The sequence below is a fragment of the Urocitellus parryii genome, chromosome 12 (assembly GCF_045843805.1).
Source record: "Urocitellus parryii isolate mUroPar1 chromosome 12, mUroPar1.hap1, whole genome shotgun sequence".
Lineage (NCBI taxonomy): Eukaryota > Metazoa > Chordata > Mammalia > Rodentia > Sciuridae > Urocitellus > Urocitellus parryii.
The window spans coordinates 60,766,156-60,789,487 of NC_135542.1; the positions used below are offsets into that span (position 1 = coordinate 60,766,156).

The 23,332-nt window shown below is 38.3% G+C and overlaps 1 protein-coding gene across 4 annotated transcripts in view; it reads left to right on the plus strand.

The window, feature by feature from the left end:
* Rmdn2 (regulator of microtubule dynamics 2) overlaps nucleotides 1-23,332 on the plus strand; it is a 96,879-nt gene that overhangs the window by 17,539 nt on the left and 56,008 nt on the right. Inside the window, exons 1-2 of one of the 4 annotated variants that reach the window (XM_026405853.2) lie at nucleotides 11,504-11,520; nucleotides 12,151-13,104. The exons of the other annotated variants lie outside the window; for them this stretch is intronic. Coding sequence (XP_026261638.2) covers nucleotides 11,504-11,520; nucleotides 12,151-13,104 — 971 coding nt within the window. Of the gene's footprint in view, nucleotides 1-11,503; nucleotides 11,521-12,150; nucleotides 13,105-23,332 lie in introns of those variants that run through there. 4 annotated transcript variants of the gene reach the window in all.

Below are 23,332 nucleotides of genomic sequence, written 5' to 3' on the forward strand. Positions count from 1 at the left end.
ATTTAGTCACAAACTTTTCATTTCCTTTGTGGTATCTCAGTAGCCACATGCTTTTTTTAGAGCCCTTTCATGGGAGTATTCATCAACAAGATGGCCCAAAGTTGCCAAGAAAAGTTCCTTGTAGAAACTTCATAAGCTTTACATATTCTATTCTTGGGAGTATGCAAAAGGAGTCCTTTTTAAAATTAAATTATTCATTCCAATGTGTTATATATGACAGCTGAGTTCATTTCAATTCATAGTACACATAAGAGCACAATTTTTCATGTCTCTGGTTGTACACAAAGTAGAGTCACACCATTCATGTCTTCATATATGTACTTGGGGTAATGGTGTCCATCTAATTCCACCATCTTTCCTGCCCCCATGCTTCTTCCCTTCCCCTTTGCTTTATCTAAAGTTCTTCCATTCCTCCCATGCACCCCCTCCATCCCCATTATGAATAAGCATCCTCATAACAGAGAAAACATTTGGTATTTGTTTTTTGGGGATTTGCTTACTTCACGTAGCATTATATTCTCCAATTCCATCCATTTACCTGCAAATGCCATGACTTTATTCTCTTTAATGCTGAGTAATATTCCATTGTGTATATATACCACATTTTCTTTATCCATTTATCTATTGAAGGGCACCTAGGTTGGGTCCATAATTTAGCTATTGTGAGTTGTGCGGCTATAAATGTTGATGTGGTTGAATTACTATACTATGCTGTTTTTAAGTCCTTTGGGTATAAACTGAGGAGTGAGATAGCTGGGTCAAATGGTAGTTCCGTCCCAAGTTTTCCAAAGAATCTCCATATTGCTTTCCAGATTGGTTGCACCAATTTGCAGTCCCACCAGCAATGTATGAGTGTGCTTTTCTTCCCACATCTTCGCCAATACTTATTGTTTGTTTTCTTAATAGCTGCCATTCTGACTGGAGTGAGATGAAATCTTAGAGTAGTTTTAATTTGCATTTCTTTAATTGCTAGAGATATTGAACATTTTTTCATATATTTGTTGATTGATTGTATATATCTTCTGAGAGGTGTCTGTTCAGTTTTTTGGCCCATTTGTAGATTGGGTGATTTGTTTTTTTGGTGTTAAGATTTTTGAGTTCTTTATATATGCTAGAGATTAGTGCTCTGATGTGTGTGGTAAAAATTTGCTCCCATTCTGTAGGCTCTTTATTTACCTCACTGATTGTTTCTCTTGCAAGAAGAAGGTTTTAATTTGAATCCATCCCATTTATTTATTCTTGATTTTAATTCTTGCACTATAGGGTTCTTATTAAGGAATTCGAGTCCTAATCTGACATTATGAAGATTTGGGCTACTTTTGTTCTATTAGGTCCAGGGTCTCTGGTTTAATTCCTAGGTCCTTGATCCACTTTGAGTTTTGTGCATAGTGAGAGATAGGGGCTTAATTTCATTTTGTTGGATATGGATTTCCTTTCTCCAATATATATCTGGGCACCTTTGTCTAATATAAGATATCTGTAATTGTACGGGTCTGTCTCTGTGTCCTCTATTCTGTACCACTGGTCATCAAGTCTATTTTGATGCCAATACCCTGCCATTTTTGTTACTATTGCTCTGTAGTATAGTTTAAGTTCTGGTAAAGTGATTCTACCTGCTTCACACTCCTTGCTAAGGATTGCTTTGACAATTATGGGTCTTTTATTTTTCCAGATAGATTTTATGACTGCTTTTTTTGTTTCTATGAGGAATATCATTGGGATTTTGGTTGGGATTGCATTAAATCTGTACACTGCTTTTGATAGTGTGGTCATTTTGACAATATTAATTCTGCCTATCCAAGAACAAGGAAGATCTTTCCATCTTCTAAAGTCTTCTTCAATTTCTTTCTTTAGCATTCTGTAATTTTCACTGTATAGGTCTTTCACTTCTTTGGTTGAGTTGATTCCCAAGTATTTTTTTTTTTTGAGGCTATTGTAAATGGGATAGTTTTCCTCATTTCTCTTTCAGAGTATTTGTCACTGATATACAGAAATGCCTTTGATTTATGGGTGTTGATTTTATATCCTGCTACTTTGCCGAATTCACTCACTAGTTCTAGAAGATTTCTGGTGGATTTTTTTTGGATCTTCTAGGTTTAAAATCATATTATTGGCATATAGTGATTGTTTGAGTTCTTCTTTTCTATCCATATCCCTTTAATTTCTTTCATCTGTCTAATTGTTATATTATATTAAAGAGAAGTGATGAATCAGGGCATCTCTGTCTTGTTCCAGTTTTTAGGGGGAATGTTTTCAATTTTTCTTCATTTAGAATGATGTTGGCCTGGCGCTTAGCATAGATAGGTTTTACAATGTTGAGATATCTTCCTTTTATCCCTGGTGTTTTGAACATGAAGGGGTGCTGTATTTTGTCGAATGCTTTTTCTGCATCTACTGAGAGGATCATATGATTCTTATCTTTGAGTCTATTGATGTGATGAATTACATTTATTGATTTCTGTATGTTGAAACAACCTTGCATCCCTGGGATGAACCCCACTTGATTGTGGTGCACTATCTTTTTGATATGTTTTTGTATCCACTTTGCCAGAATTTTATTGAGAGTTTTTACATCTATGTTCATTAGAGATATTGGTCTGAAGTTTTCTTTCTTTGATGTGTCTTTGTCTGGTTTTGGAATCAGGGTGATATTGGCCTCATAGAATGAGTTTGGAAGTGTCCTTCTTTTTCTATTTCATGAAATAATTTGAGGAGTATTAGTATTGGTTCTTCTTTAAAGGTCTTGTAGAACTCAGCTGTCTATCCATCTGGTCCTGGGCTTTTCTTGGTTGGTAGGCTTTTGATGGTGTCTTCTATTTCATTGCTTGAAATTGATTTGTTTAAATCTTGATTTATATATCATCCTGATTCAATTTGGGCAAATCATATGAATCAAGACATTTGTCAATGCCTTTGATATTTTCTGTTTTATTGGAGTACAAATTTTCAAAATAATTTCTAATTATTTTCTGTATTTCTATAGTATTTGTCATATTTCCTTTTTTCATCACATATGTCAGTAATTTGAGTTTTCTCTCTCCTTCTCTTCATTTAGCATGGCTAACGGTTTATCAATTTTATTTATTTATTCAAAAGAACTTTTTGTTTTGTCAATTTTTTTCGATTGTTCCTTTTGTTTCAATTTATTTGATTTCAGTTCTGATTTTAATTATTTCCTGTCTTCTACTGCTTTTGGTATTGATTTGTTTTTCCTTTTCTAGGGCTTTGAGATGTAATGTTAGGTCATTTATTTGTTGATTTTTTTCTTCTCCATGCAATGAACTTTCCTTTTAGTCCTGCCTTCATAGTGTCCCAGAGATTTTGTTATGCTGTTATCAGTGTTCTCATTTACCTCTAAGAATTTTTTAATCTCTTCTTTGATGTCTTTTGCAACCTGTTGTTCATTCAATAGCATATAATTTAGTCTCCAGGTGTTTGAGTAGCTTCTATTTTTTATTTTATCATTGATTTCTAATTTCATTCCATTATGATCTGATAGAATGCAGCATAGTATCTCTACTTTTTGTATTTGCTAAGAGTTGCTTTGTGGCAAAATATATGGTCAATTTTAGAGAAGTATCCATGTGCTGCTGAAAAGAAAGTGTATTCAATCATTTATGGATGAAATATTCTATATATGTCTGTTAAGTCTAAGTTATTGATTGTATTGTTGAGTTCTATAGTTTCTTTGTTTAGCTTTTGTTTGGAAGATCTATTCAGTGATGAAAGAGGTATGTTAAAGTCACCCAGAATTATTGTGTTGTGGTCTATTTGACTCTTGAACTTGAGAAGAGTTTGTTTGATGAATGTAGATTCTCCATTGTTTGGACATATATATTTATAATTGTTATATTTTGTTGATGTATGGTTCCCTTAAGCAGTATCCCTTTTGATTAACTTTGTCTTGAAGTCTACTTTATTTGATATGAGGATGAAAAAGAAACGCCTGCTTGATTCTACAGTCCATGTGAGTGATATGTTTTTTTCCAACCTTACATCTTCAGTCTGTGAATGTCTTTTCTCTTGAGATGAGTCTCTTGAAGGCAGCATATTGTTGGTACTTTTTAAAATCCAATCTCCTAGTCTATGCCTTTTGATTGGTGAGTTTAGGCCATTAACATTCAGGGTTATTATTACTGAGACATAATTTGTATTCCCAGTCATATTTGTTTACTTTTGGTATTTAACTTGACTTGGTTTCTTCTTTGATTAGTATTTTCTTTAGTGTAATACCTCCCTTTGCTGATTTTCATTGTTGTTTTCGTTTCTTCCTCATGGAATATTTTGCTGAGGATGTTCTGCAGTGCAGGCTTTCTAGTTGTAAATTCTTTTAACTTTTGTTTATCATGAAAGGTTTTAATTTCATCAGCAAATCTAAAGCTTAATTTTGCTGGATATAGATTTTTTGTTGGCATGCATTTTCTTTCAGAGCTTGATATATGTTGTTCCATGATCTCCTGGCTTTGAGGGTCTGGGTTGAAAAATCTGCTGAGATACGTATTGGTCTCCCTCTATAAGTGATCTGATTCCTCTCTCTTGCAGCTTTTAAGATTCTCTCCTTATTCTGTATGCTAGGCATTTTCATTATAATGTGCCTTGTTTTGGATCTGTTGTGATTTTTACATTTGGTGTCCTGTAAGCCTCTTGTATTTGATTTTCCAATTCATTCTTCATGTTTGAAAAAATTTCTGATATTATTTCATCGAATAGATTGTTCTTTCCTTTAGTTTGGAACTCTATGCCTTCCTCTATCTCAATAATTCTTAAATTTGGTCTTTTTTATGTTATCCCATAATTCTTGAATATTCTGCTCATGGTTTCTTACCATCTTCACTGTGTGGTTAACATTCTTTTCAAGATTATATATTTTGTCTTCATTGTTTGAGGTCCTGTCTTCCAAGTGATTTAATTTGTTGGTGATGCTTTCTATTGAACTTTTAATTTGGTTTATTGTTTCTTTCATTTAAAGGATTTCTGTTTGTTTTTTTTTTTTTAGAACCTCTATCTCCTTATTGAAGTAATCTTTTGCTTCCTGTATTTGCTTATGTAGCTCTCTATCGAAATGATCTTTTGCAGCCTGTATTTGCTCTCTTATATAATCCTTTAATTTACAGAACATTTTAATTATGTACATCCTGAAATCTTTCTCTGCCATTTCGTCTAGTTTGCTGGTCATGAATTCTAATAATGTATTATCTTGGTTTGTTGGGGCACTTTTTTTTTCCCCCTGTGGTGCTGAGGATTGAACCCAGGGCCTTGTGCATTCGAGGCAAGCACTCTACCAACTGAGCTGTATCCCCAGCCCTGTTCCCTTGTTTTTTTTTTTTTTCATGTTGTTTGTGTGTGTCTTCCCTTCTAACACTGCAGATCCGAGGCATTACAGTTTTTACCCCATAGGCTAATAGTGTTGGTACAGGTTTCCAATACCTGTCCTTTAAGGGGGAGAACAATGTGAACAAATCCCAATACAAACAATATACAACATTAAACCAAATAGCTGCTATTAAGATGTTTATGGTTTTGTCCCAATATACAGAAATAGTACATTCAATTATTATCTACAATATAAACAGTAGGTTTGCAAAAGAGTCTACAGTTTCTGATTATGGACAAAGAATTAGGTGAGGTGTAGGATGAGATGTTGAGGGTTTAGGAGGTGAGGATATAGAGTTTTTCAATTTTAGAAAGCATGGAAGAGGAATATAAATAAGTTGCTCAGTAGCAGGAGAAGAGAGGAAAAAGTGATTTTGGGGAGACAAGTAAGTGGCTAGACAGTAGAGTACAAAAACCAAACAAACATATATATTAAGAAAAGTAAAATGTGTAAAAATAGGAGATAAAAGAATATACAACACCACTGTAATATACTATTCAGACATCCCAGTCCTCAGTAGCCTAATTCATGTAAAGCACTTGGTTTCACAAATGTTGGGGAATGTGATGGCAGGAGAAGAGAGAGAAAAAAAAATCTCAAAGGAAGACACAAGTATTGTTTTGGTTGGAGATCAGTATCTTTCCAGCTTTCCTTCTCATCCAATAGGTGGGGTTGTCTGTTGTTTGCTGCTATCTCTAACCTCAGGATGGTGACGGTTATTAGGGTGGGAGGGTTGGTCCAAGGATTTCTTTTGGGGCCTGTTCCTGTGATGTGGGCACCTGCTCTTATCTTCTTATATCACCTGTAGACCTCACAATTCCTGGTCTCTATTTTAGTCTCCAAACTGTATCTCACTTACCCTCTCCCTCTCTACTTCCCAATAAGGAACCTTTCTCTAAAGGTTTTAAGGGGTGTGCTCTGGGAGCTGTACACCTATTGTGCAGAGCTGTTTTATATTGGGCAGCTCAGGACTGGATTTTGCTACCCAGGTTTGTGACCTGGTTTTGTGAGCTACAGACTGGCCCTGTGCCACAGGCACTGTGCCAGGTTAGTGGCTGCCAGGGAGAGGTGGGAGTTGGGGACTTTCCGTACTTTGATAATAACACCCTGCTGGTTATTACTTTCCGTACTTTGATAATAACACCTTGCTGGTTTCCAAGCTGGGAGTTGTCCAACTAAAGATGGTGAGGAAGGTGTCCCAAGATGGAGGTGGCTGCTTTAAGCAATGGGGTGTAGGGGGTCACGTAGGGCTAGGCGGGCGGTGACGTTGAGCAGCATGTACAGAGAAGCAGCTCTGTGGCGTTCAGTATTGTGGCTGGCGGCTGTCTCTGTACCCAGTGCAATGACCCCAGTTGTAGGTAGCCACAAGTAGGGGACTGTGCAGTAGTTGCAGTGTCCCAAGTTGGAGGGGACCAGAAGAGTCCCACATGGGGATCACACGGGAATGGCGGCCGGGTGTCCTGCATGGGATCAGTGACTGGGATTCCTGTGGGGGTGGGCATCCAGAAGTCCTGTGTGGGTGCTAATGCCGGGTGGTCCTACTTGGGCACTGGAGGACCTGTGTAGACGTGTGGCCTTGAGTCCTGTGCTGATGCTGAGGCCTAGAGACCTGTGCAGCATGGTGGCGGCAGTGTTTCCTGCACAGGAGCAGCTGTCGGGGTCCTCTAATCACTCAAAGAGAAACATTATTCCCACTGCTTGAATCCCAAGTCCATGAGTGACCCAGAATGCAGCCTACCTCTAGCCTGCCATTTTACATCCTTCAAAAGGAGTCCTTTAGCAAAAGGTAACCACAGATCTTAATATGACTGAGGAACAATCTTCAGCCGTACCATTCTGAATGTACCTGATCTCATCTGACTGAAGAAAAACAGGTAACAATCTTACAAGAAAGAAAAAATAGTGTCAAGCTGGTGGTGCAGGCCTGTAATCCCAGCGGCTCAGGAGGCTGAGGCAGCAGGTTCGTGAGTTCAAAGCCACCCTTGGCAACTTAGTGAGGCATTAAGCAACTCAGTGAGACCCTAAATAAAACACAAAAGAAGGGTTGGGGATGTGGCTCAGTGGTTAAGTGCCCCTGAGTTTAATTCTCATACCCCCACCCCCCAAAAAAGTTGGGGGAAAATAATAGATTGCTGCACTAAGAGACAGAATTTCTTGGGCTTCCTGTACTCCTATATATCTTTGTAGGTCTGTCAAGAACAGTCCTGACCATTCTTTATTTGGGCCACTTTTCAGAGAAAAGAAACCTTTAGGAAGGAGGGAATGTTTTCCTCTAGGACTTAAAGAAGATTAAGCCAATTTGCTTACTAGCCATAAAAGTGTTGGATCACCTAAACTCACTGTTTTTTCTCTCAGGACCCTCTATATTGCCCCTGTGGGCAATATGGAGCTAAGGAGGACCAACACACAACACAAATAATCTAATGGTCAGGCTTCTTGCTGTGCCATGAGTAGTATAAACCTTCTGTTTTTGACCTAGGAATTTTATGTCTTCTGTAAGAGATTGACCTATTAAGTCCCAAGTTTTCAGTTCTGTGAATATTTCAATGAAATTGACATAGGTGCATTAAAATAGGTTGGAAATCCTAATCTAGAACTTATGTATCCTTGATTATTGTTAAGATAAAAAATGTGGATTGTCGTATAAATAGGACACTGGAACAATATATATAAACTATCCTATAATAGGACATTGGGCAAATATGATATCCTTTCATACATTGCATAATATACAAAGAAGTGACTTTAATGATTATTCAATAATTAATTTTGGTGGAAATGAGCAAAAAACTTCAAACAAAAGGTTACATTTTTGATAAGTTGTTGCCAGTTTTACATGACATGACTTGTTTTGACATCATTCTTGCTCTTGCTATTTCAGAATATTATAGCTTCTCATGTCAAATCAGATGTCATCTTAGCAGTAGTACATCTAGGAGTATTAACTTTTCTTTCTACTGATGGTTTTCATTGCATCATTCCAGGTATGCCAAGCAGGTCTCACTTTTGAAATCCAACAAATTTATGAGATATTTCTTATCTTTGTTCAAAAATTTGTGAATAATCCATGCATTTATGACACATATGTTAATTATTCAAGTGAAAATATGACAGTACCATCTCTTACTTTTATAGAGATGGAATATTTGGAACCCAGCCATCATGTTGATACACACCACTATTGATATACATTGTGGTTGAAACACATTGACTCTGCTCTTTAATTTTTTCCATTGTTGAACTTTGCCAAGTGGTTCCTTAGTATGGTAGTTTGTTCTAACAATGATATATTTATTATTCAGCCACTTTACAGGAAAATGTCATTATTTTTGCTGCATCTGTTATTATATGACCCTCTTGCTTGTATTTTCATTACTGTTGTCAGTTTCAGAGGACATTTGTTTAGTCTGTTTTCCCTCATGGTGCCTGTGGCCTGAGATTCAATTCCTAAAGTTTTATCAACAAATTATAGCCAGTGAATAGACTGTTGAAGATCACAGTTTGATTGTAGATTATTTATTACTTAAAGCGTTTATAAAACTACCTTATTCCCAATGCAAAAGGTCATCATGGCACAGTCCTTCTTATGTACTTTTTCCACAATACAAATCAAAGTTATAGCAATATCTCAATACTCTGCACAGTGCCTGGAATTTATAACCAAATATTATGGGCTTAGCTCATAAACTGTTTTAGCAAATTATGTCTATAATGTCTAATAATCATTGCTTCTTCTGTCAAATGTTCTTCAAAGATATCAAGTTTCATGAATGACTTTTGAATCATATTTATTAGAGGATCAATTTTAAAATATTTTCTTGTCCTTCATACTGCAAAAAATATAATGTTAGCAAATGATTTCTTGACATTTCATTTTTAATGATAGATATATCCAAATCTTCAACATTGACCAATAGTTTCATGTGGAGGGTAATTTATGCTATCCTGAAAACATAACAATTCCTAAAAATGTTTTAACTTATTACATTAAGTACTTCAAATTAATTCTTATGTTTTGCAGAAGCGCATACAGTTTCTTTAACAATATAATTGTATATTTGGGGCTTCAATATTTCTTCAGAAATCTCCACCAAGCTTAATACTCCAAGAATTTTTCTCACTGAGAATTCATAATAAGTGTTTTCTCTAAATATTATTTAAAGTTTTTGGATGCTATTGATTGCCAAACAGGTACTGACTTGTATAATTTTCACTTTTTACCTAGTGATACCTGCCAATTTTCTTTTTTCCCCGAGGACAGATAGAAGAATCAATAGCAGTAACATGAACATCTTCACTATCATCATACCTTCTATTTTGGCAGCTAGGTCAGATGTTTCGATATATAACTCAAGAGGACATGGAATATCTTTCACCATTGGTTCACCAGTTTCACTATCCCATCAGCTTCATTGTTGTCAGTTAAATTATTTACATCTGATAGAATTATTACTGTATCAGATGCTTCAATATTCTCATCTTCAGAATATTTATTCAGCAGTTCCTCAGTTTCTTCTAGTGTTAGCACTTGAACACATTCTCACTTGTCAACACATTGTAGACAAGTCACAAGTAACAAGTTAGAGTTTGCCAGGCATCAGTGCACTACACTACAAATGACTATGCCCTATACATGGTCCCAGTGTCCTAATTATAGGACAAGTCTTTTCAAACATTGATAATTTGAAATACAGTGCATTTCTTAAAATAAAATGACAGCCTAGTTCTAGAAAATATTTTCATGATGCATTATTGTATTACATATCAGTTACATACATGATACTTTGTTCAGTTGAATATTTAGCAAAAGGAATTTGTGCAGTAAAGTTTGTGCCATTATAAGTATAAAATATTTTCTTTTTTTTTAAAGAGAGAGTGAGAGAGGAGAGAGAGAGAGAGAGAGAGAATTTTTTTAATATTTATTTTTTAGTTCTCGGCGGATACAACATCTTTGTTGGTATGTGGTGCTGAGGATCGAACCCGGGTCGCACACATGCCAGGCAAGAGCGCTACCGCTTGAGCCACATCCCCAGCCCAAGTATAAAATATTTTCAAACACTCTAATCATCACCTATTTACTTTTCTCAAAAGAATAGAACTCAGAGATACCATAAATGGCATATTTATATATAGACAATGGGACTGAATGTGTTAATGTATTAGTATATATGTAGGGTAAAATCAAATCACAAATCTGAAAATTGTGCGAGACAATTAAGCAATTAAGAACTTTAGGCCTCTTAAAAGGAATTTGTTCAAGGGGTTTCTGAAGCAGGCTATTAGGGAACAAAGGTAGGAGGAAACAGAGGGTACAGTATCAGGATATTGAACAGTGATTAAGTGTTTGAGAGGTGTTTAATGTCACAAGTGGGTATGCACATAAATACATCATGGAGACAGTATTCCAAATTGGGTTGGAAAAAAATTAACAATGTTCCTTTCCTACTAACTCTGTTAACTTCACCATTAGATGAATATTAAATTGTTTCAAGAATAATAAAAGTGACATATCACCTCTCCATAATCTTTTCATGTGGCTCAGACAATCACATGACACGTTTTACTGTCAGTGTGGATGAAGCTTGTTGCGTTTGGGAGACAGAAGTAACATTTGGTACTTTTTAAATCTTTCCTCCCTGTTTCAATATATCTTCAGACCAAAGTTTGTTAATAGTCATTTTTCATTTCACTGAAGTATGTAAAATCCTGCTGTAAAGTATGTTTAAGTGAAAGAAAAATTAGTTAAACCAGGGTGTCGACAGCTGCTGGTGAGAGAGACACTTCCAAGGAAAGAATTGCGGCGATACCATGTTTGTTATTGCCCCCATCCTGCTGCTTTTTCATCCCTTGATTTGTTGACAGACTCTGAACATAATGAACTCAGAATACGAATGCTACAGCCACACAAATTGGAGCTTTTCAAAAAGGTGAGCCACAAAATAATTCTATTCTACATTGATGTCATTAAATTCTAGAGTCTGCTGTCATCACATTCTGTGTTGTTGCCATGTTAGTTTCACATGCAGCTTAAGCATTCATCTTCTGACTTTTTCCACCTACACAAGGCATTTTATGGCTTAAGGATGATGATCTAGAAAGGAAGGGAAGACAGTTTGGATTAAAGTTAACATGGGGAAATGCTTAAGGTAAGCCCTTAAAAACAAAACAAAATAAAACCAAACATAACACTTCATGTGTTTCATGCTTCGTGTGCTAAAGAACATTGAAAATATTCATAAGACAAGCGTTAGTGCTTGCTTTAGTTTCCCACGATAACAGGAGTGTCTCTATATTTAGTTGGAACATCCTCTACAGAGAGGTTCTGCTTCTCCCACAGTTAATATTTTAATACAAATCAGTAAACAGGATATAAGAATATATTACTTCTTTAAATATGCTAGTTTAATAGTCTTGAACAGATGTTGTAATTTATTATTTTTAAAAACATAAGTTCTATTTTTCTTCCTGGGGATCCTTTAGTTCTGGGGGCCTTTCATGGATCTCCTTTATCTTTCTTTCCACCTTCTCCTCTGAGTCTTTCAATTTCCTTCCCCAAGCTTTAGGAGAAGTGGGCAGGTACTTACAGAGGTGGTCTTCTATCTATACATGCCTTCTTTGGGGTACATCTGTATGACCACGAACTTCAGCTACCTTATTTTTCTTATTCCCTATTGTTTCCTTGTTGGGTAAGGTGGATATTATTCCTCAGGAGGCTTGGCAGGTCTCCACTTTGCTCCCTATTTTTTTTTCCTCATTTGACCCTTTTTTCACTCTAGCTGCTGCAAAGAGGACCAGAACTTCCAACCAAATTGTACTGAAGATCAAGTTACTTCACACCCCCAGCATCATGAAGCCTCTTCTATTTTACGACAACATAAATTTCTTAATCTTAAAACATATCGTCCTTCTGCAACATATGAAGTCAGTTCAGCCACAGGAAGTAGAAAATTATCTCATCCATCAGATACATCTACTCATTCAATTATCTATGCAAGAAGACAATCTTTATCTGATAGACTTAGAAAAAGCAATCTTTCCCTTTATCAGAGACAAAGTAGAGCTAATTTTGATTCTCAAGAAGATGAAGATGATTCAAAATCTTCAGGCCATTTTGGTGCCTTTAGATACCGAAGACGTCTTTCTTCCCCTAAACTCAGTATAGTTTCCTATTATAATTCTAACATGTTTTTTGATTCTCAACCAAGAAGTCGGGAGAAGTTTAACTCAAATGAAATTAAAATATTTTCTAGAAGACAAAGTCATCCTGGTACAGAAAAACGTATAAGCTTCTCTAAGCCTGAATATAGCTTTTTCAATTTAGAAGCAAAAACTATTTCTTCACCTCATGGTAACACTGCTGACAGAGCCTCCCTTCAACAAGACATGGCATCTTTCTTTTCTCTTCCAACTATTAATTCCTCTGCCTCTATAGCAAATAAATTTGCCATTGCTATTGAAGAAAGTGACCATTTAAGTAAAGAGTCAAAAGACTCCCCTCATTTCAAGTCTCATAGTCACAGCACCAGTCATTCTCCAAGTATGACTCAACAGCGTCTTTCTCAAACTTCCCCTATCTTCCATAAAGTTGGATATTCTTCATCTTATAAAAATTCCAATAGCTTTGCCCTATCTCAAAGTGAAGTTACTTCAGGCCCCTTTGAAGAGGAAAACATTTCTGTCTCCTCCCAAGATGAAGACAAACCTTCGCCTATTGAAATTCCTAAGATAAGGTCATCTCAGATTTTATTCTGTCTTAGAAGGGCAGCTTAAATCAGATTTCACACCAGTTACACACCAGAGTCTGTAGAAATCAGTGGTTGCTTTTTTTAGAAGTTTCCTCTCCCCACTAAGCTTCACTGCATTTTCCGAAAAAGATTCCTACAGTATAGTCTAATTACAGTAATTTTGAAAGTTAGTTTATTGACATTATTGGAATATAGAAGTAAAAAATGACTGTCTCAGAATTTTTTAAGATTATTCCTTAAAGGTTGACTAGTCCCAAATTTCTAAGGGATACATTTGTGGTGTGAAAATAACAACAAACTTATAGGTTGTATAAATGAGTACATTTCAGTGCCTTCTTTTTTCCTACTTTAATCATTAAACATAATATTCTTACATAACTTATAGAGCTATGTTGATCAATTCACACAATTAAATTTTTATCAGGCTTGCTAGCTATACATCTCATGCCATACTGATAATGTTTTTATTAACTCAAGAATTAAATTATAGACAATCATGGTGGCACATGCCTGTAATCCCATTAGCTTGGGAGGCTGGGGCAAGAGGATGGCAACTTTGAGACCAGCTTTAGCAAGTTAGAGAGGCAATAAGCAATTTAGGGAGACCCTGTCTTAAATTTTTTAAAAAAATAAAAAGGGCTTGGGAATAGCTCAGTATTAAAGTACGTCTGGGTTCAATTCTCAGTACAGCCACCCCCACTGTTAAATAATCAAGTTATAAGTAAACAATATTTAATGCAAATATGTAGAATATTTAGAAACAAGATATTTTAAGTAAATTTTAAATATACATTTTAATATGCCTTCATATACGCACAAATCTGAAGGTTCAAAGAACTCTGAAATCAGAGATAAGAAGTATGTATGTCAGTATCCCAAAATGGTATTTTTAAAAGTATTTTACAGATTTCTTTCATTAAACAAAAATTATATTTATCAAAATAACTAAGTGAAAATGAATATAAGCAATTAAAGATATTGAAGTTAGAATATAGTTAAGGCTTTTTAAGAGGAAAGGAATTTGCATTATTTTCAATGATTTATCATAATAAATTCTTTTTTTTTTAAAGAGAGAGAGAGAGAGAGAGAGAGAGAGAGAGAAATTTTTAATGTTTATTTTTTAGTTCTTGGCGGACACAACATCTTTGTTGGTATGTGGTGCTGAGGATCCAACCCGGGCCGCACGCATGCCAGGCAAGCGCGCTACCGCTTGAGCCACATCCCCAGCCCCTCATAATAAATTCTTTCCAAATCTATATCCTTAGGCTAAGATGTTGTTTTTATATTTATGGTTTTCTCTTCCCCTTAGTATATATTCTTTTAAAATATTTTTTTCAATTTTAAATTTTTTTAGTTGTGATGACACACATATCACAAAATTTATCATTGTTACCATGTTTAAATGTACAGGTCAGTGTCATAAATACATTTACTTTGTAGTACAACCTGCACCATCATTAATCTCTACAATTCTTTTCATTCTGCAAAAATGAAACTGCACTCAGTAAACAATAACTCTCTCCATTCTTCTCTCCCCCAGTTCTTGTCAATAGTCATTCTACTTTCTAAGATTCTGATTAGTTCATAGTGCCTCATATAAGTAGAATTGTATAGTATTATAGAGACTGCTTTGTTTCACTTAGCATAGTGTCCTCAAGGTTTATCCATGTTGTAGCATATGTCAATGTTCTTTTTCAAGGTTGGATAATTTTCTATTGGGTGTGTGTATCACATTTTGCTTATTCATTCATCTATCAATGGATAATCTGAGTTGCTTTTATGTTTGAACAGTTGTGAATAATATTGCTATGAACATAATTGTGCTAATACCACTTTTAGACCTTACTTTTAATTCTTTTGAGTCTATACCCAGAAGTGAAATTGCTGGATCATCAAGTAATTCTATTTTTAATTTTGGGGGAACACATTGTTTTTCATTGTTGCTGCACTATTTTATATTCCCACACAGAGTGCACAAGACTCCAATTTCTCCTCTACTTTGCAAAAAATTGTTTTATTTTATTATAGTGGCCATCCTAATGGGTTTAATATGGTATCTAATTTTGGTTTTGATTTACATATCCCTAGCAATTAGTGGTGCTGAGCCTCTTTTGATCTGATCACTGGACTTTGCAGGTCTCCTTTGGAGAAATATCTGTTCAAGTCCTTTGCCCATTTTTTAAATCAGGTTCTTTGCTCAGTTTTTGTTGTTGAGTTTTTTGAGTTCTTTGTATATTCTGGATTTTTGGCCCCTAACTACAGATATATATGACTTTCACATATTTTCTACCAATGTGTGGATTGCCCTTTTACTTTGTTGATCATGTTCCTTGATGCACAGAAGTAGTTTTTGATGTAGTTCAGTTTATCCATTTTTTTCTTATATTGTCTGTTCATTTGTTCTTTTTTTTTTTTTTTTTTTTTTTTTTTATTGGTCGTTCATAACATTACATAGTTCTTAATACATCATATTACACGGTTTGATTCAAGTGGATTATGAACTCCCGCTTTTACCCCGTATACAAATTGCTGTATCACATCAGTTACCCTTCCATTGATTGACATATTGCCTTTCTAGTGTCTGATGTATTCTGCTGTCTGTCCTATTGTCTACTATCCCCCCTCCCCTCCCCTCCCCTCCCCTCCCCTTTTCTCTCTCTACCCCTTCTACTGTAAATCATGTCTTCCATTTGTATTCTCTTGACTTACCCCTCCTTACCTCTTATATGACATTTTGTATAACCCTGAGGATCGCCTTCCATTTCCATGCAATTTCCCTTCTCACTCCCTTTCCCTCCCACCTCTCATCCCTGTTTACTGTAAATATTCTTCTCAAGCTCTTCGTCCCTACCCTGTCCTTGTTTACACCCCTTATATCAAAGGAGTCATTTGGTATTTGTTTTTTAAAGATTGACTAGCTTCACTTAGCATAATCTGCTCTAATGCCATCCATTTCCCTCCAAATTCTATAATTTTGTCATTTTTTAATGCAGAGTAATACTCCATAGTGTATAAATGCCACATTTTTTTTATCCATTCATCTATTGAAGGGCATCTAGGCTGGTTCCACAGTCTTGCTATCGTGAATTGAGCTGCTATGAACATCGATGTAGCAGTGTCCCTGTAGCATGCTCTTGTTAGGGCTTTAGGGAATAGACCGAGAAGGGGAATAGCTGGGTCAAATGGTGGTTCCATTCCCAGCTTTCCGAGAAATCTCCATACTGCTTTCCAAATTGGCTGCACCAATTTGCAGTCCCACCAGCAATGAACAAGAGTGCCCTTTTCCCCGCATCCTCTCCAGCACTTATTGTTGTTTGACTTCCTAAAGGCTGCCAGTCTTACTGGAGTGAGATGGTATCTTAGGGTAGTTTTGATTTGCATTTCTCTGACTGCTAGCGATGGTGAGCATTTTTTCATGTACTTGTTGATTGATTGTATGTCCTCCTCTGAGAAGTGTCTGTTCAGGTCCTTGGCCCATTTATTGATTGGGTTATTTGTTATCTTATTGTCTAATTTTTTGAGTTCTTTGTATATTCTGGTTATTAGGGCTCTATCTGAAGTGTGTGGAGTAAAGATTTGTTCCCAGGATGTAGGCTCCCTATTTATCTCTCTTATTGTTTCTTTTGCTGAGAAAAAACTTTTTAGTTTGAGTAAGTCCCATTTGTTGATTCTATTTGTTAACTCTAGCGCTATGGGTGTCCTATTGAGGAATTTGGAGCCCGATCCCACAGCGTGTAGATCATAACCAACTTTTTCTTCTATCAGATGCCGTGTCTCAGATTTAATATCAAGCTCCTTGATCCATTTTGAGTTAACTTTTGTGCACGGCGAGAGATAGGGATTCAGATTCATTTTGGTGCAAATGGATTTCCAGTTTTCCCAGCACCATTTGTTGAAGATGCTATCCTTCCTCCATTGCATGCTTTTAGCCCCTTTATCAAAAATAAGATAGTTGTAGTTTTGTGGATTGGTTGCTGTGTCCTCTATTCTGTACCATTGGTCCACCCGCCTGTTTTGGTACCAGTACCATGCTGTTTTTGTTACTATTGCTCTGTAGTATAGTTTGAAGTCTGGTATCGCTATACCGCCTGATTCACACTTCCTGCTTAGTATTGTTTTTGCTATTCTGGGTCTTTTATTATTCCATATGAATTTCATGATTCTTTTATCTATTTCTACAAGATATGCTGTTGGGATTTTGATTGGCATTGCATTGAACTTATAGAGAACTTTTGGTAATATCGCCATTTTGATGATGTTAGTTCTGCCTATCCATGAGCAGGGTATGTTTTTCCATCTTCTAAGGTCTTCTTCTATGTCTTTCTTTAGGGTTCTGTAATTTTCATTGTATAAATCTTTCACCTCTTTTGTTAGGTTGATTCCCAAGTATTTTATTTTTTGGGGGGATATTGTGAATGGAGTAGTTGTCCTCATTTCCGTTTCAGAGGATTTGTCGCTCATATACAGGAACGCCTTTGATTTATGCGTGTTGATCTTATATCCTGCCACTTTGCTGAATTCATTTATTAGCTCTAATAGCTTCTTTGTAGACCCTTTTGGGTCTGCTAGGTATAGAATCATATCATCTGCAAATAGTGATAATTTAAGTTCTTCTTTTCCTATTTTTATGCCTTTAATTTCTTTTGACTGTCTAATTGCTCTGGCCAGTGTTTCGAGGACTATGTTGAACAGAAGTGGTGAGAGAGGGCATCCCTGTCTTGTACCAGATCTTAGAGGGAATGCCTTCAATTTTTCTCCATTCAGAATGATGCTGGCCTGTGGCTTATCATATATTGCTTTTACAATGTTGAGGTATGATCCTGTTATCCCTAATTTTTCTAGCGTTTTGAACATAAAGGGATGCTGTACTTTGTCAAATGCTTTTTCTGCATCTATTGAGATGATCATATGGTTCTTATTTTTAAGTCTATTGATGTGGTGAATAACATTTATTGATTTCCGTATATTAAACCAGCCTTGCATCCCAGGGATGAATCCTACTTGATCATGATGTATAATTTTTTTGATATGTATTTGAATCCGATTCGCCAGAATTTTATTGAGGATTTTTGCGTCAAGGTTCATTAGAGATATTGGTCTGTAGTTTTCCTTCTTTGATGTGTCTTTGTCTGGTTTCGGAATCAGGGTGATGTTGGCCTCGTAGAATGAATTTGGAAGTTCTCCCTCTTTTTCTATTTCCTGAAATAGCTTGAAAAGTATTGGTGTTAGTTCCTCTTTAAAGGTTTTGTAAAACTCTGCTGTATACCCATCCGGTCCTGGGCTTTTCTTAGTTGGTAGTCTTTTGATGGTTTCTTCTATTTCCTCTATTGTTATTGGTCTGTTTAGGTTGTCTATATCCTCCTGGCTCAATCTGGGCAGATCATAGGACTCAAGGAATTTATCTATGCCTTCAGTATCTTCTATTTTATTGGAGTATAAGGATTCAAAGTAATTTCTGATTATCTTCTGTATTTCTGAAGTGTCTGTTGTGATATTGTCTTTTTCATCCCGTATGCTAGTAATTTGGGTTCTCTCTCTTCTTCTCTTCGTTAGCATGGCTAAGGGTCTGTCAATTTTATTTATTTTTTCAAAGAACCAGCTTTTAGTTTTGTCAATTTTTTCAATTGTTTCTTTTGTTTCAATTTCATTAATTTCAGCTCTGATTTTAATTATTTCTTGCCTTCTACTTCTTTTGCTGTTGTTTTGCTCTTCTTTTTCTAGGATTTTGAGATGAAGTATGAGATCATTTATTTGTTGGTTTTTTCTTTTTTTGAGGAATGAACTCCAAGCAATGAATTTTCCTCTTAGAACTGCTTTCAATGTGTCCCATAGATTCCGATATGTTGTGTCTGTGTTTTCATTTAACTCTAGGAATTTTTTAATTTCCTCCTTGATGTCTTCTAAAACCCATTGATCACTCAGCAACCTATTGTTCATTCTCCAGGTGATGCTTGCTTTTTCCTTTCTTCTTTTATCATTGATTTTCAGTTTCATTCCATTATGATCAGATAAGATGCATGGTATTATCTCTACCCCTTTGTATTGTCTAAGAGTTGCCCTGTGACATAGTATATGGTCTATTTTTGAGAAGGTTCCATGTGCTGCTGAGAAAAAAGTGTAGCTACTTGATGTTGGGTGGTATAGTCTGTATATGTCAATTAAGTCTAGGTTGTTAATTGTGTTATTGAGTTCTATAGTTTCCTTATTTAACTTTTGTTTGGAAGATCTGTCCAGTGGTGAGAGAGGTGTGTTGAAGTCTCCCATGATTATTGTATGTTGGTCTATTAGACTCTTGAACTTGAGAAGAGTTTGCTTGATGAATACAGCTGCACCATTATTTGGGGCATATATATTTATGATTGTTATGTCTTGTTGGTGTATGGTTCCCTTGAGCAGTATGAAGTGTCCTTCTATATCCCTTTTGATTAGCTTTGGCTTGAAATCTATTTTATTAGATATGAGTATGGACACTCCTGCTTGTTTCCGCGGTCCATATGAGTGATATGATTTTTCCCAACCTTTCACCTTCAGTCTATGTATATCTTTTCCTATCAAATGCGTCTCCTGTAGACAGCATATTGTTGGGTCTTGTTTTTTGATCCATTCTACTAGCCTATGTCTCTTAATTGGTGAGTTTAAGCCATTAACATTTAGGGTTATTATTGAGATATGGTTTGTTCTTCTATCCATATTTGTTTATTGATGTTACTAAACCTGATTTGTTATCCTCTTTGACTACTTTCCCCCCTTTACTGTCCTACCTCCCATTGTTGGTTTTCAATGTTGTTTTCCATTTCCTCTTCCTGTAATGTTTTGCCAAGGATTTTTTGAAGAGATGGTTTTCTAGCTGCGAATTCTTTTAACTTTTGTTTATTGTGGAAGGTTTTAATTTCATCTTCTAACCTGAAGCTTAATTTCGCCGGATACACAATTCTTGGTTGGAGCCCATTGTCTTTCAGTGTTTGAAATATGTTATTCCAGGATCTTCTAGCTTTCAGAGTCTGTGTTGAGAGATCAGCTGTTATCCTGATTGGTTTACCCCTAAATGTAATCTGCTTTCTTTCTCTTGCAGCTTTTAAAATTCTCTCCTTATTCTGTATGTTGGACATCTTCATTATAATGTGTCTAGGTGTGGATCTCTTATGATTTTGCACATTCGGCGTCCTGTAGGCTTCTAGGATTTGGGATTCTGTCTCAATCTTCAATTCTGGGAAGTTTTCTCGTATTATTTCACTGAATAGACTGTTTATTCCTTTGGAATGGAGCTCTGTGCCTTCCTGTATCCCAATGACTCTTAAATTTGGTCTTTTGATATTGTCCCATAATTCTTGGATGTTCTGCTCATGGTTTCTTAGCAGACTTGCTGAGCTGTCTATGTTCTTTTCCAGTTGAAATACTTTGTCTTCATTGTCTGATGTTCTCTCTTCTAAGTGATCTACTCTGCTGGTAGTATTCTCAATTGAGTTTTTAAGTTGGTTTATTGTTTCCTGCATTTCTAGAATTTCAATTTGTTTGTTTTTTATTACCTCTATCTCCCTGTGAAATTGATCTTTTACTTCCTGGATTTGTTTGTCAATGTGATCTTTCATTGTCTGATTTTGCTGTCTCATGTCTTCCTTGAGACTCCAGATCATCTGAAGCATATATATCCTGAACTCTTTATCTGATATTCCATCTGTTGCAGCTATTACCTCTTCTAAAGTTGAGTTGACCTGCATTGCTTGTGGACCTTTCTTTCCTTGTCTTTTCATACTGCTCGCGTTTCTTTCTGCTTGGTGCAACTGTTGTGTTTTGAAATTTACCCCCTATTTATTTATGTTGCTCTTGTATACTTGAAAAGTCTCCCTTGCAGGTGCAGGCGGCGGCTGTGCCCCTACTCCAATTGGGGTGACGTGTCTACCACGCTGGCGGCTCTCTGGGCCTGTTCCGGGAGTGGAAGGCGGCTCTGCTCTGTCCCTATTCCAATTGGGGTGTCGTGACTACAATGCTGGCAGATCGCTGGGCCTGTTCCGGGCGTGGGCGGTGGGCTTGGCTGGCGGGATTCCACCTAATGGCAGTCCCTAACCTCCCTGCTTGCTAATTAATGGCTTCTCTGAGGCGCCACGCCTTCTGTAGCTGCGGGGCAGGCTGCGCGAATCAGTTGGCCTGGATCTCCGGGGTCCTGCTGCTGGCTGTTTTGATGTTGCAAGCTGTTGGAGAGTGGTGGTGTATTCTTCAGCTTTCCCGGATGGTGTCCACTGACTGCCTGGATGGAGTGTCCGCTGTTTTGATGTTGCACTCTGAAGGAGAGTGGCGGTGTATCCTTCAGCTTTCCCGGATGCTGGCCGCTGACTGCCTCGGTGGAGTGTCCGCTGTGGGGGATGGGACTGTACCGCTTCCTTCCCCTTCTGAGAACCCGTGCTCGGCCCAAGGGTCCGTGTGGGCTTGGCTGGTGGGATTCCACCTAATGGCCTTCCCTAACCTCCCTGCTTGCCAATTAATGGCTTCACTGAGGCGCCACGCCTTCTGTAGCCACAGGGCAGGCCACGCGAATCAGTTGGCCTGGCTCTCCGGGGCCCTGCTGCAGGCTGCTGGGATCCCTGGCACTCTATCACTTTGATTTTTTCTGCTTGCCCCTCCCCCAACGCTGGCTAGCCAGGTTTCCTTTTGGCTGCTACTGGGAGGAGGGGTTGGAGGTCAGGTGTCTCTGGTTTCCCCCTGGCCTGTATGGAGGCTCAGCTTGATACTCCCTCTCCCGGCAAGCCTAGGAGAGATTTTATGCGAATTCCCGCTGTCTGGGGGGTGAGCTGAATGACACCGACCTGTTTTGATGTCGCACTCTGAAGGAGAGTGGCGGTGTATCCTTCAGCTTTCCCGGATGCTGGCCGCTGACTGCCTCGGCGGGGTGTCCGCTGTGGGGGATGGGACTGTACCGCTTCCTTCCCCTTCTGAGAACCCGTGCTCGGCCCAAGGGTCCGTGTGGGCTTGGTTGGTGGGATTCCACCTAATGGCCTTCCCTAACCTCCCTGCTTGCCAATTAATGGCTTCACTGAGGCGCCACGCCTTCTGTAGCCGCAGGGCAGGCCACGCGAATCAGTTGGCCTGGCTCTCCGGGCCCTGCTGCAGGCTGCTGGGATCCCTGGCACTCTATCACTTTGATTTTTTCTGCTTGCCCCTCCCCCAGCGCTGGCTAGCCAGGTTTCCTTTTGGCTGCTACTGGGAGGAGGGGTTGGAGGTCAGGTGTCTCTGGTTTCCCCCTAGACTGTATGGAGGTTCAGCTTGATACTCCCTCTCCCGGCAAGCCTAGGAGAGATTTTATGCGAATTCCCGCTGTCTGGGGGGTGAGCTGAATGACACCGACCTGTTTTGATGTCGCACTCTGAAGGAGAGTGGCGGTGTATCCTTCAGCTTTCCCGGATGCTGGCCGCTGACTGCCTCGGCGGGGTGTCCGCTGTGGGGGATGGGACTGTACCGCTTCCTTCCCCTTCTGAGAACCCGTGCTCGGCCCAAGGGTCCGTGTGGGCTTGGTTGGTGGGATTCCACCTAATGGCCTTCCCTAACCTCCCTGCTTGCCAATTAATGGCTTCACTGAGGCGCCACGCCTTCTGTAGCCGCAGGGCAGGCCAGGCGAATCAGTTGGCCTGGCTCTCCGGGCCCTGCTGCAGGCTGCTGGGATCCCTGGCACTCTATCACTTTGATTTTTTCTGCTTGCCCCTCCCCCAGCGCTGGCTAGCCAGGTTTCCTTTTGGCTGCTACTGGGAGGAGGGGTTGGAGGTCAGGTGTCTCTGGTTTCCCCCTAGACTGTATGGAGGTTCAGCTTGATACTCCCTCTCCCGGCAAGCCTAGGAGAGATTTTATGCGAATTCCCGCTGTCTGGGGGGTGAGCTGAATGACACCGACCTGTTTTGATGTCGCACTCTGAAGGAGAGTGGTGGTGTATCCTTCAGCTTTCCCGGATGCTGGCCGCTGACTGCCTCGGCGGGGTGTCCGCTGTGGGGGATGGGACTGTACCGCTTCCTTCCCCTTCTGAGAACCCGTGCTCGGCCCAAGGGTCCGTGTGGGCTTGGCTGGTGGGATTCCACCTAATGGCCTTCCCTAACCTCCCTGCTTGCCAATTAATGGCTTCACTGAGGCGCCACGCCTTCTGTAGCCGCAGGGCAGGCCACGCGAATCAGTTGGCCTGGCTCTCCGGGCCCTGCTGCAGGCTGCTGGGATCCCTGGCACTCTATCACTT